The 13,911-nt window shown below is 35.4% G+C and overlaps 2 protein-coding genes across 5 annotated transcripts in view; one reads left to right on the plus strand and one right to left on the minus strand.

The window, feature by feature from the left end:
* The window catches only part of LOC5565202 (uncharacterized protein C6orf106 homolog), a 270,657-nt gene that overhangs the window by 19,168 nt on the left and 237,578 nt on the right, over nt 1-13,911 (plus strand). The gene's annotated exons all lie outside the window — the stretch shown is intronic.
* Nucleotides 294-2,129, minus strand: LOC110678403. 2 transcript variants are annotated; one of them, XR_002501571.1, is made up of 3 exons: nt 1,706-2,129; nt 956-1,647; nt 294-834 (listed from the first exon to the last, which is right to left on the minus strand). XR_002501571.1 is itself a non-coding variant. In XM_021851255.1 (3 exons), exons 1-3 carry the CDS (start codon nt 1,525-1,527, stop codon nt 472-474), a joined length of 492 nt encoding a protein of 163 aa, XP_021706947.1. In that variant the 5' UTR covers nt 1,528-2,129; the 3' UTR covers nt 294-471. The 2 variants fall into 2 exon arrangements, 1 of the variants encoding a protein (XP_021706947.1); XM_021851255.1 differs by having other exon boundaries at nt 956-1,055; nt 1,499-2,129.

Below are 13,911 nucleotides of genomic sequence, written 5' to 3' on the forward strand. Positions count from 1 at the left end.
CAGCAGGGCGCATTTAAAACTGAGTGTGCAGAAGGTCGATAGTGAAGAAGGTTCGTGTGAAAGAGCGTAGCAAAACGGCGAAGCTGATGATAGTGAAACCAGAAGGACGAGGTCAAAAGGCGCAATCGCTGCTGTCAAACTGAAGGAGACGAAAAACCGAGGGGCGCAACAATCCTTAATTTTGATGAATGGCGCATGATGCTTTTTTATTTATTTTAACATGTTGTTCATAGTATGAAAATAAATCAAATGGTTTGTCACAAAAGTAATATTGTAATGGATCATACAAAAATGCATCATACGATTAAATCGATCGGAAACATAATATAGAATTGAAATTATATCCGCTGAACTTCAAACCGATTTTACTGACAATGTATTAGTGTTCACATTCGCCTTAATTCTGACTCTGTATTGATATGCTTTTTGATTCTGTAATGCAGGTGTAGAATGAAAAATTAAAGATAATTTTCAAAACATAGATATGAAGATACTTACCAAAAGTCCATCAAATGATTTGAAATGCGGAAATGTTTGAAGAATGAAATCGAATGGCTTCTTATCTTGCAGCATCATGATGTGAAGAGTGTGCGTTTTTTCCATGAACTTTACGATTGTATTGAAATTGGCGACTGTAGCTTCCTTGTGAGCACATTCTTCAGCTAGCTCAACTATTCCAGTCGGAATGCTGCTGACTTTGTCAGCTTTTTTCTTATGAGTGTATTTTCGGTCTTCGGCCTTAAGCTTTTTGGCTTTGTTCCGTAAGTGAGTATGAATGAGTCCCGAATGTTCATGATTTGGTCCTTTGCCTCCATTTCTCCAAAAAAAGTATGACTAAAATCAAATGAAAAAAAGAATATTATTAGTTATCATGTCGTTTTACAATCTACTACATCGTACTACAACGATTATCACCTCAAAGATTATAATTATAATGTAATGTTTAGATACTTACATGGTCGGGAGAGTTTTCCGTTATTTTTGTGGAAGCCAATATGGAAAAAGTTTCAATAACTCGCTTTGCCAACGCTTTTTTCTCTTCAGTTGATGGATAACTGAAATGAATGCAAAAATAAATAAACTTTAAAAACAGGATCAGAAAAAGGTAATAAAAATGTGTTTCAATCTTTTCAAGGCTGGTAGCGGATGACTGCTTTTTAAAATAGGAACTGTAGAGACCTTATGCTTGATAGAAGAGACCAAAAATGAACCGAATGGGAAAAAAAAGACCGAGCAGGGATCAAAAAGATACTCTAAATATTTTCAAGAATTCAACTTATCATTCTAAAAGGACTATCCTAGAAATTATTCTAGAGACTCTACTTCGAATTTCTTCAGAAATACATCTAAAGATTCCTTCGCAAATTTCTCAAGAATAGCATAGAGTTCATTCACTGATTCTTCAATCGATTTTATTTGAATTGATTGATATGAAATTTGAACCCTTTCTTCCTTAAATGTTTCGTTGTTTAATGGATCTCGTTTATAATATACTTACATTTTCTCATTCAGCAATTTCGATACCATATTATTACAAAGAACTCGAACCACTGACAACAGTTCAGTATGTGTCGGTACATTTCCAGCATCAACTTTAGTGTAAAGTATTTTTCAACAAGTAGCATCTCGTTCCAGGGTTTGTCGGATCTAAGGCAGGGCAAGATATAGTAACGTTTCTTTGCAGTCTCATATGCTATTAACTTACTGTTACAGCTTCACTCGGAGACTCAGTTAATCTTCGTGATGGTCCAGCTTGGGTAGGGTTTGTATCCGATGTACTGTCATGATGAGCTTTTTTCAGTTTTGCTACCACGGTTAGAATTACCACTTGCGGGCCTTTTTCAATTATTCCGATTTCCTCTAAAACTGTCTCAGTTATGTAGACCAATGAAGCGTTGGTAAACTTCTGAGCTGAAAAGTGAAAATAATTGGACTTTAATTATTTTTGTTGATAATAAATCACCAGGGGCTGACAGCTGTGGATATGTTTGGAATTAGCATGGTAAGGGAATCAGAGATAATATGCATCCTGGAAACAAATTGACCCATGAGAGCCTTTTTTTTCTGTTCGGAACATAAACCACTGCGACCAATATTTGATCTATTGTAGTATATCCCGTGTCCTTTGTTTAGTGCATGTCGTATTACCTTATCACTATTGAGAAGTGATAAAGTATTCGGTTTTCTTACAGTTGTAATTCATAACTTGATCGCAGGAAAGGATTCTAATTGAAAGGTTCCGCTATTTATAGCCTTTGAAGAATGTGGTGGGTACACTCTGACAGGGCTGATAGCAAGTCACTTTTTAGTGACTTGGTCACTTTTTTCGACCTGGTCACTAAAAAGTCACTATTTCCAACAAAAAGTCACTAAAGTCACTTTTTTCAGAAAATTGGTCACTCAAGTCACTATTTTCGTGATCTAACGGTATTGAAATTTGAGGCTGGGTTTCAAACACAAATAGCAAGAAATAGATATTTATTATTATAAAGACAAATAAGTGTGATTTGGAAATTTAAGAGTCAAAAAAGATAGGGATCCCTGAATATTTCGTAGACATTTGCAACGGAAAATTTAACAAAAAAATCTGGGAAAATTTCAAAGAATATGCTGGCAAAATATTTGGGCTGAATTTTGTAGATGTAATGTTTTAATAAATTATGGCGAATACCAGGGCCAATATCTGACAGATCTGCTGAATAAATTACTAGTGAACTTCCTGCAGTAATATGTGACTATAGAAGAGATCTTTAACCAAATATTCGAAAGATTGTCGTCAAAATTCCTCCCGGAGATAAGCCAGAGTAGGGTTTTAATAACAAACAAAAAATCAAAAGCGAGTACCGTAAAGTGCCCTAATTCAGCGCAGTGCTCAATTCCGCGCATTTCATACAAAATTATTTATATATGGAAATACACATTAATATTTCAGCAACTTTTAATGCTATTCGAGGCTACTTTGATTAAGAATAAGTTTGAATCACAAATAAAAGCAAATAAGGCATTTTTTCGCGGCATAAAAAAATAATCAGTGAAGGCCCGTCGGAGTAGACGTTATTTTTCTAATTTTCTTAGCGTCCGCGCTAAGACTGTAGGACAACAACAAACGCGATTTCTTTATTAAAAATGTTTTATTTTTTATACAATATTCCATGGAACTACTTGCTACAGATATGTTTCATGGTGCTTCTATGAAATCTTATCAAATATTAGCATAATTATTGAGTTTTATTCAAAAAAGTAACGCGCGGAATTAGGCCACGTCTTTTTTCATAATGCCCTAATTCTGCGCACTGTTCTTCGCATAACAACAGACAAGTAAAACATGCTATATCCGTCTTCACATCTGTCTATTTCTCTGAAAAGTAACTTTATGCATACATACGTTTCATGTACAAGCGGAATATCGGGAAAGCCCACTTAGGCAGCGTCCATAAATGACGTAGCATCTTTTGACCAATTTTTGACACCCCTTCCCCCTTCGTAGCTTATTTTCCCATACTTAATACATGGTTCGTAGCAAAATCGTAGACTCCCCCCTCCCCCCTAAAATGCTACGTCATTTATGGACGGTCCCTTACAGGGAAAAATACCACGTGGTTTATGCACAGCCCCAACAAAATAGTCTATACACACTTAGATTTTTTTCACGAGCTCGGCTGTGCGGATCTCGGTTGAAATTAGCCGAGATTCGGCATTCTGAATTAAGTGTGTACATCTGTGCGCACAAAATTTACTTAGCATAATGAACCACACATAACATTGGCAATGTTTATGATTCTTATTTATATTATACAATCCATATAGAATTATTGTAAAAACAACATATCGTTCACATGTTCAACAGGTCGTAATTTGTAGAAGACCTCAAAAATTACGACACACTCTCGGGAAATGATTCACGGAAACTTTACGATCTCTACATAATTTACGAAGCCTCCATACAAAAAGTATGATAATACGGGGGAGACGGATTGAAAATGGCCATATTTTGTGTGACGTAATTTATGGATGACCCTTAGGTTCTTCTGAGGTTTCTTTTTGCTTAAAAAAATAAGTTTCAGTTACCCGTGGCATTAGTGGATACCATTAATTGATTTGCTTAAAACCCTTTGATTCCAAGCAATAATGCGAACTGGTCCTTGTATTGTATGAACAGTGCAGTTTGCTACAAAGCAAAGCCATGCTGAAGGTGTCTGGGTTCGATTCCCGGTCGGTCCAGGATCTTTTCGTAGTGGACTTTTGCCTTGACTTCCCTGGGCTTTAGTTAATAACTGTGGAAGTGCTCATAAGAACACTAAGATGAGAAGCAGGCTCTGTCCCAGTGAGGACGTTAATGCCAAGAAGAAGAAGATGGGGTTTTTTCTCGACCGAATTGTCTAAAACTATGTAATAAGAAGCATATTTAAGTCAAATATGAGATCAGTAGATTTCGAAAGAGTATTTCATTTCTAAACTTTCCAGTTCAGTGAATAAAATAATTAAATTGTTAGATTCTATGGGATAATTTCACAACATAAAATAGGGTGCTCATATCACCCCATCGACAGAAGAATCGACGAAAAATTCATTCGTGTTTTTTTTAAGACGACGGAAATCGTGCGTATCTAGTGTATTGATCTAAAAATTTCAATTATTACGACTTTTCTTAAGATGGCCAAATTGCCCCACTTTCCCCTAGACGAAATTCACACGTACCAATGCCACGGTTTTGGTTATCTTTGTTTCATGTGATAGACAAAAAATTAATAAAAAAAACTGAACGTAGACTAAAAAGTTACGGTTCATACAAAACTCTACGTATTCTCATACAAAAAGTGTTACGGAAGGGGAGGGGGTTGAAAATTTCCAATTTTAAGTGTTACGTAACTAATGGATGCAGCCCCTTATTAAAATTAATGTTAATTTGATTATTTCATGAGTGCGCGGAATTAGGCATTCTTCTGCGCGGAATATGGAAAAGCGTTTAAAAAATGCGCGGAATTAGGCAATTTCAACGAGTGAACTATTTCAAAAAAATCACAATTGTAAATTATGAATACAGTCTAGTTTATATTTTTCCCATAATCTTGAATAGATTTGCTAGCGATCCACCCATACATCTTTTTTGTTGATGCAATGCTAATTTTTAATTAACAATTTGAATCGTTTTATTCCTTAACTGCGCTGAATTACGGCACTTTACGGTACTAATATTGTATGAAATCACTTCATCTTAGGTCAACTATTTCTATAAAAAACGGGTAGTAAAACAGATAAAGCGTGAGATTACGAGTCGTTACTGAGTGATACAATTGTTTTCAATAATTTCAGGGTGGCCACTTTGGACCGGGGAATAAGACGGGAAAACCGGAAATTTGAGGTGGTCACCGGGAAAATAATTTTGAACGAACATCTCCAAGCACTAAATCTACAAACCACCAAAATAAGTTGTAGAAAGTTGTTATGGTTGATGATATTGCCATTTACGAATACCTGAGCCAAATTAATATTTGACAAATTTCTTGGGAGATCCACTGAAATCTTGGACAGATTAATTTAGAAGTACGATTGGCGGATTTCTGAGATGATACTGATTTTTGATGAAGCCTTGTCTGGATTATTTAATGAGTGAAAAATAGATTCGGCTGATGGTGCTATGCCACCTGAAAATTTTTTCGTGCTCTCGTTGTTCGCAATTACGCCGATATTAGCAGATGCAATGTTATCTGGATTGTAGTGCTTTATGCAACGCTAAATAGCTGCAATAGAACTGGCTGATTGTGCTGTAATCGAAGTGTATTTTTTTTAGCGAAGATTTTGAAGATGGCTTGTGGCGTGTAGACATGATCCCGTCGGTGCTACTCCACCCGGATTGGTTTTGTTTCGTTTGGGATAAGAGTGATTCTGACAAATTAAGAAGAAAAATCATACGGTTGTGAGATTTGAATAATTTTTAATGCTTTTTTTTTAATTAAATACTTTTAAAAATTGAATATATATTGAAAAACCTGTGTTAAGTGTGAAAACCGCATTCGATGATGATTATTGTGCTACGCAGAAATATTCAAACCATTCTCCATTTATTGTGTGACGAAAAGATGATGGGTACATTGCCATGCCGTTAAGTTCTATTGATATACGAAACCATTCAGAGGATGTCGATTCAAATTCCCAATAGAATCATTCAAGTTTTTTGAGGAAACGGTTTTTAACTCGGCGTTTAGACATATGAATGTATTTGGTGAGTTTGTTCTGATTAGACCACATATATTAATGCAATCTGGGCTCTTTCTGTATCATGGGGACGGGCTTTTTTATTTTCTCGTTTCAGAGAGCGAGTAATGGCGCTCAAACCAAAGCTTTTTAGCTAGGGCACTAGGTGGAAATACCTGTGTCCCATCCCTGAAAGACGAACGCGCATGGAGTGACATTAACTTTCTTAGCTGCGTCACTCCCAACGATGATGAAACCATTTCATTCACACTTACACCCAATTACAAAATATATACTAAACTACACCTACACTAAATTTCAATCCGGTCGCATCACTCGCTTATAGTGAATCCTAGACAATCACCTATCCCTTCATCCAACTCCTTGACATCTATGAGGGCGTCGGTGAGTCGCTGGCCTCTCTTCAAGTAGGTGTCATATCATCATTTTCCTTTCCTTTCCTCGTAACGGAGAAGATGGGCGTGGCCGGCAATGGACATTGTCATGTCTTTTCATTTCTGACTTCCGATTGGATAGCTATTCTATCCAAAATAGTTCTCCATGAGCAATTGGAATAAGAGTGTTAAAGTAACTAACATGACAGTTTTCAGTATGCAATCTACGAAATACTCCGTTACCACGCAACGCAACGCAACGCAAAGCCTTGTCTGGATTATTTAGTAGTTATTCCTTGATCTATGACAAAGTTCTTATGAGGCCTCTGACGAGATTTTGTATTTACAGGGTACCGTTTTGAATAATATTACGGACAGCTTCAAATTCCGGACACTCTACTTTGTATGGGAAACATTTCACACGAAATGTTTCAATTTTTGCTGTTCAAAAGTTTTCACTTTCGTTTCTCGTATTAATAAAATTTTCTTAAAAATTTCTATGCAAACTTATAATGTCCAACTGCCTTAGACATCTCTTTAGTAGCTTGACGACTTCAACTGATGGTTTGACTTTTTTATTAATGATTTCCATGAGCTGTCCAGAATTCGAATCAAAGTGTCCGGATTATGAGGCAAAAGTGAGGAAGCGTCCGGAATAAAATCATGAAAAGGCCACAAATTTCGATTTATTTTAAATTATTCAACTTGCGAAAGTGTATTCTTTATCCACCAGTCGAAAGCTAAGGGTTTCCGACGCTCGATAACGCTGAGAAATCATACAGAATGATTTATTTTGTATGCTCTATGCTGAGTTATACTTCACTAAGGCCTTAAGTGGAAAAATCTTTTAAAGTAAATAAAAAGCAAGGTCCTTAAGGTAATCATAGTCAGATTTTTGTTAAGTTTTTGACGCAATTCTTAGGCAATTTTTTTTATAAATTGCTTGTAAGATGCAATTTTAGATTTATGTCAAAAGCTTAGCCAGCTTCAAAGGAGAAAAATAAAATGTTTTCGAAGATACCGTTTCTGTTAAAAAGCTCCAACATAAGTTTCACCAGATCAAAAATTTGTCCAGTTATGGTCTATGGCTAACGCATAATTTCGAAGGCACTCTTAGAAGGTTTGTTATTGAACTTTGCAGTTTTTGGGAAAATCAGTATAAATTACACAAAATGACTTCATATAATTTTATCAAAAACTCTTTGGAAATTCAAATCATATTCAGATCACAGTATTAGTCAAAATTAATTTAATTTATAATCTCAAGTCTTCCGATTTTGACTATTTTGTATAAAAAAAAACTAAAACATCAAGATTTTTTCGGGCATCCGCGAATTGAAAAACTGATTTTGAATGGAAACCCTAACTACTGCATTGCCCTTATTCGCTTGGAATTTTATGTGATGATCAATCATGATCATAGCAGACTGCCGATTCGCATAAGATCTGTATATGCTAACAAGTAAGTGCTGTTCGCACGTCCAAAAAGTGTGTTAATAGGCAAAGAATGCATAGCAACGAAAATATGAATTTCGATCACATTGGCGCTTACGTCGACTATGCGAAAATGGGCGGCTTTAGGACATTTGGTCGAAAGACATCTGTTCGAATGACGTTTGGTCGAATGACATTTAGTCGAAAGTACATTTGGTCGAATGACTTTAGAAAATTTCGTCGAAACTTTATTTAGTAATGGTTGATTGAAAAATCGATTAATTCAGCAGAACCAAAATCAAGCTAGAATTTTTGCTCAATGGATGATCTTAAGTTTATTTTGGGCAAACATATTTTTCATCTGAAGTCAAACACGCATATTTATACATGATAAATATTACCTACGCTTTGCAACGTGATGAATGCTTAAAGGCTGTAGCATAATTACATTTTCCAGACAAAAATTTCATATATAGACGCTAGAACATATACTACTAGCGTCTATATATGATAAATTATTCTTGATAATGTTATTATTGTGCAGCTTTTTTGAATTTGAAAACGGGACGTTTTGTTTCATCCAATTTAGTAGAAGTTCAAAAATATTTATGCTCAACTTTGAATCATTATGTTGAGTTTATTATTCTTTCAAAATATCATCATTCTTTGTAAAAAAAAACCTCCTAAATGTTTGTGTCGTGCAGTTATTGGATTATAAAAAATTGTTGAATTTATTATTCCTTCAAAATATCATCGTTCTTTACATAAAACTGTTGATATTTATCCAATGGCAATGTGACTTAGGGTAAGAATTTGAAATTTGGGAACTAGAACTGATACAGATGTACATTGAAAAATTGCGTCATCTTGAATTGTCTGCATATAATGCACTTTTATAACAATTTTATTTCCAATGATTTTGACGAAGTGAACTAAAAGTATTACCCATATAATTCGTTATCCTACTAATTGTTATGATTGTGACTTCAAGCTACATTACATTTCTTGGGTAAACACGTGGATTTGAAAACGGTGTCGATGGATTCAATTGATAATCAGTTGATAATTGGTTCAATCGAAAATAATCAAACAAGAGAATTGTGTAACACCCCCAACGCAAGAAGTTGAGTTTGTGGGGGAGTCTGTGTTATCAACTGAAATTCCATAATTATGCTTGTCGCATATTGAAGCTTTGAAGTTTGTCTAAGAAATACCAATACACCAATGCAGGTTTCTTGCAGTCTATCATGTTGTACCAGCATATGCAACCTTTAGTAATAGGACTATACAAACCGTCACCTTTTCCAATGATTCTATCACTGAGTTTTATCGTCAAAACTACACTCTGTAAAATAAACTGAAAAATCCCTATTCGACTAAATTTTCGACTAAAAATCCTTTTAACAAAATATCATATGCCTCAATGAGCATTAAAATTCTTTTCGACCAAATGTCCATTCGACGAAATGTCCATTCGACCAAATGTACTTTCGACTAAATGTCATTCGACCAAACGTCATTCGACTAAATGTCATTCGACCAAATGTCATACATTCAACATGGGCAGTGCAGTTCTCTACACTCTAAATTCACCCGAAATGTAGATTGATTAATATCTACATAGAACGTATTTTCATTGAAGTCACTTTTTGGTCACTATTTGGTCACTTTTTGGTCACTATTTTTATCATTTTTGTCATTAAAGTCACTATTATTTTACTGTCTGACTGCTACCAGCCATGCACTCTCCACAGGCGCGCTCCTTTATCAGTCAAAATCGGATCCCTTGATAAAGCCAAGAAATTACACCGATATTGTCCATACATCAGAACCCTAGTCCTTACTCCTTCAAACTAGAGAACTAAATAAATAAAAGATTAGAAAACAAATTGTTGTATTCGACTCATTTTTTTTCCTTGTCTCAAGATCATTCTCGACAACTGGGAAAACCGAGACTTGTCACTTTCAACAAGGTTTAGAAATGTAACAAGGACTAAAAAGTGTTCCTTTGATTACTATAATATCCTGTTCTCTTAGTTTGAAGCAGTCAGGACTAGGGTTCACTGGTAGATCTTTACCCCATAACGCACCACGAAAAGGTGATCTACCCGCGTTATAGGTTATGAGAGCCTTAAAACAATTAAAAAAAAAAAAAACAATTTCGCTAAGAGCCGGCAGTATGGGTCCTCAACATACGATGTTACGAAAACGCTTCGAAAGTAAAAAAGTCGTTTTGCCTTAAGAGTGCATTTTACACCAGATACCCCTAAAAATGGTGCTAATCAAATTCTGTGAGATTGCACTGATGCAAAAAAACTTAAAAAATTCTTAAGGAATAATTATGATTTGGCGCCACAACGATTATTGTTGAAATTTTTAAGTTTTACTTATGATTTTGGTGAAGAATTTCAGTAATAAATTTCATAAGTCAATCAATGAAATTCGGTATTAAACGCAATGATAAAATCTTAATTCGAACTATCAATCGATAATAATGTTCGCCTTTTATTTCAGGCGTGCTCAAAAATTGACATGTTTTGATAACATGTTATCTGCCTTCGATTAACTTGTAGCCAACATCGAAAGCGGAGTAGTTCTTCTAGCGATTGCTATGAAAATTATTTCAAGTAATTGTTGTTAAAGAATTCAAAGCTCTCACTTATGAAACTTATGATCCCATTTTCGAAATATTTAAGCGTGCAATGAAACCATAATTTGGCTGGTTCATAAGTCTTGATTTATGGAAAACCTTAGTATTTTTGCCTCAGTGTGGTTGTCACCTTGAATTGTGCTAATTTTATTCTGGATTTTTTGATTGGTATGGAGATGCCTCCCCTGGTAATATGAAGATGAATGAAATATGGACTCATTCACAAATTTTATACGCTGCAGGGGATGGATGCCCGAGCAGGGAATGAACTATGTTATACAAAATTTTTAGAATAATTTTACAAAAAGCATTATGAGGGGTGGGTGGCTGTAAAAAATGAACATTTTCGGCGTTATGAAATGGAAACAACCTAATGATAGGTATATTTCAGTTAACCTTCGGGCTGTCGCGCTGTTGTACTTTGTACAACAGTTGTGATTTATATGCTATGATTTTGTAACAAAGATATCTATCGACACCAAACCAAAATGTATTCCTCAAGAATGTTCTCAAGACCAATACACAACAGTCTTTGCTTACAGTATAGCCCTTTATAATGCGGTAAAATCAACAGATGTACATAGAAGTCGTATAAAAATGAGTAGACCACAATTTTAATCGGTATATCTCAAAATCCAGATAATTTTGAAACATGGGGTCTTCAGTAAAGTTGTTCTGGAGGTGGAGCGCTATATGATGGTACCTCGTTTATTTCGGATTTGACCGCTAGGTGGCACTAGTGGGCATTTAACTTTTACTTTTGTTCTGCAGATATTTCAGGATCCGGACTATTTAGAAGGATGGCATCTTCGGCAAAGTTGCTCAGTAAGTTAAGTACTATCATTGTTCGAGCTAGTTGTTTCAAAATTTTGCCACCAGGCGGTGCTAGTGAGCATGAAACATTTGTTTTGCGGATACTTCAGGATCCTGACCTTTTAGAAAGATGGCATCTTCGACAAAGTTAATGCGTAGCTCAAGGATCATCATTATTTTAGCTGAACTTGAACTTTAAGGATTAAACAAAGAAAGCATTTAGGCTACTGAACAACTTTGCCGAAGATGCCATCTTTCAAAGTGGTCAAGATCCTGAGATCTGCAAAACAAATGTTTCATGCTCACTAGCGTCACCTGTTGGCAAAATTAAGAATCAACTAACTCGGTCAAGGATAGCCCTTGGCCACTGAACAACTTTGCCGAAGACGGCATCTTTCTAAGTAGTCAGGCTCCTGGAATATTCGCAAAACCAAGACTACTCGCGTTACAAAAATTCGCGCGACAACCGAAAGGTTAACCCAAATTTGGGTTATCCCACGGAAGAGCCGAATTGCGGCAAAAGAAGTCAAAGTTGGGTTGATTTGCGGCTAGATCATGTAGATCCGGGCGCGCAACTAACTCGACAAAAGTAAAATTTTACAAAATATTCGCAACACAAAGCCAACATCTAAATTAGGTCCTAAAATTTTTAACGAATTCTTGTTTTTATTTAATAATACGAAAGAGCATGTTCTTGCAACTACTTAATCAATTTTTCCGATTTTTTCAACTCAAATAACGACTACACGGTAGTTTGCGAATACCCTTTAATGGGTAAAAATTCACCCATTTTCGCTAGAAGTGCCTCTCCACATTTAATGAGTAAACACGGTTTACTCTTTAAAGGGTAAAAGCGGTTTCTGTCAATGGATGGGTAAATTGTTTACACGAAAATATACAAACATTAAAACTAATCAAACATTTATATATATTTGGATTCTGGGACTAATAGCTGCAGGCTGTAAAATTATTTCCATTTAGTTTTTCACCCTTAAATGGGTTTCAAAACACCCATTTTTAATCGGCAGCAGCTTGATTATAATGGGTATTTATATACCCGTTTTGTATTTTCAAATTTACCCGTTTTATGACAGATCTCTGTGCTTTAAAAAAAGAGTAAATTTTTACCCATAAAAGGGTATTCGCAAACCACCGTGTATGGGGCTCTGCACAAAAATGTACCTCTCCCTTTCACTCCTTCATGAAATTTGTAAACAACAAGGCCAGTAAAAGTCAAAATCCGGCTGCTCTACACGCTAAGATCAGATTACCCATAAATAGGTAGTTGATTTACCCATTTATGGGTTTTAGATATAAAACGTATAATATGGGTAAAATTTACCAATAAAAATTAGTAAATTTCACTCATATTATTGGTTTAGAGGATTTACCCAAATATGGGTAATTGCCGTTACTCATATTTGGATGAAAAAATATAATTGCTGACAATCAAAGTGCGACGATCAATATAGTTTTCTTTTTGAAGCAGTATCGAATAAATTGTTTGTAGTTCATGCAGAAAAATGATGATTTCTATCGGAGGTGAGTTGGTTTAGTAATTTAATTATTGTTTTAACGCAATCTCACACAGAAACCGAAATTGTAATTAGATATTATATATATCCAGTTTCCTCGTCGATGCAGATGCTGCCCCAATGTTTTTCCTCGCTGCACCAAAATAATGGAATTGTCGGGCCGGTGATGTTACTCTATTTCACTATATATTTGTTTTTCAATAAAGTTTGGATTTGTAATAATGTTAATGGCAATATTATTTTGTTATTTTAAGTTATGAAAATCAATCAAGAAGCGAGTGAAAATGCCTATTAAACTACTCATTTTTGCGTATTTCTCGAATAATTACTTCCGTGCTTGAATACCCAAATATGGGCAATGGCAGTTTACCTATATATAGGTCAACCCCACTTTACTCATAAAATGAGTGTATGTACTTTTCGGCGATTATGGGTAAACTTTACCCATATTTGGGTAGACTGATCTTAGCGTGTATAAGGCTATCGCACCCTTCTCTTTCCAGCAACAAGATCAAAAAATGGGATTTTTTGTTTGTTGTTTTCATACGGAAACGGTTTCCGTATGAAAACAATCCATAAGCGTGCGTATGCTGGAAAGAGAAAAGCGATTAAACGTCAGATTGCCTTATTTGATTTGTATGGCAGGCGTTACCGACGTTATGAAATCAGCTCTACTTCTTAAGCCTGGTATCCACATCCTAAGTAGAGCGGTCAAGTACAATGAGCCTCTGTACGCGCTATAAGCCAAGTACGGACCTGAAACGTAAATCACTCAAGTAAATTTTCTCCTTTTTACCTAAGTAATTTTGACAGCTGATCCAGTACGAGCGAAATGTCACTTTTATGGCCGGTACGCTGATCATAAGTACTGTGCAAAAGGATAGGACAA

Source organism: Aedes aegypti, chromosome 1 (assembly GCF_002204515.2).
Source record: "Aedes aegypti strain LVP_AGWG chromosome 1, AaegL5.0 Primary Assembly, whole genome shotgun sequence".
In the NCBI taxonomy this organism is placed as follows: Eukaryota; Metazoa; Arthropoda; class Insecta; order Diptera; family Culicidae; genus Aedes; species Aedes aegypti.

What these genes read in the sequence shown, in the direction of transcription:
- LOC110678403 (XM_021851255.1), bottom strand. Translation starts at nt 1,527, where the DNA reads ATGGTATCGAAATTGCTGAATGAGAAAAT. An exon ending in AAATTGCTGAATGAGAAAAT is followed by an intron (nt 1,056 to 1,498) that starts GTAAGTATATTA and finishes CATTCATTTCAG; the next exon opens with TTATCCATCAACTGAAGAGA. An exon ending in CGGAAAACTCTCCCGACCAT is followed by an intron (nt 835 to 955) that starts GTAAGTATCTAA and finishes ATTTGATTTTAG; the next exon opens with TCATACTTTTTTTGGAGAAA.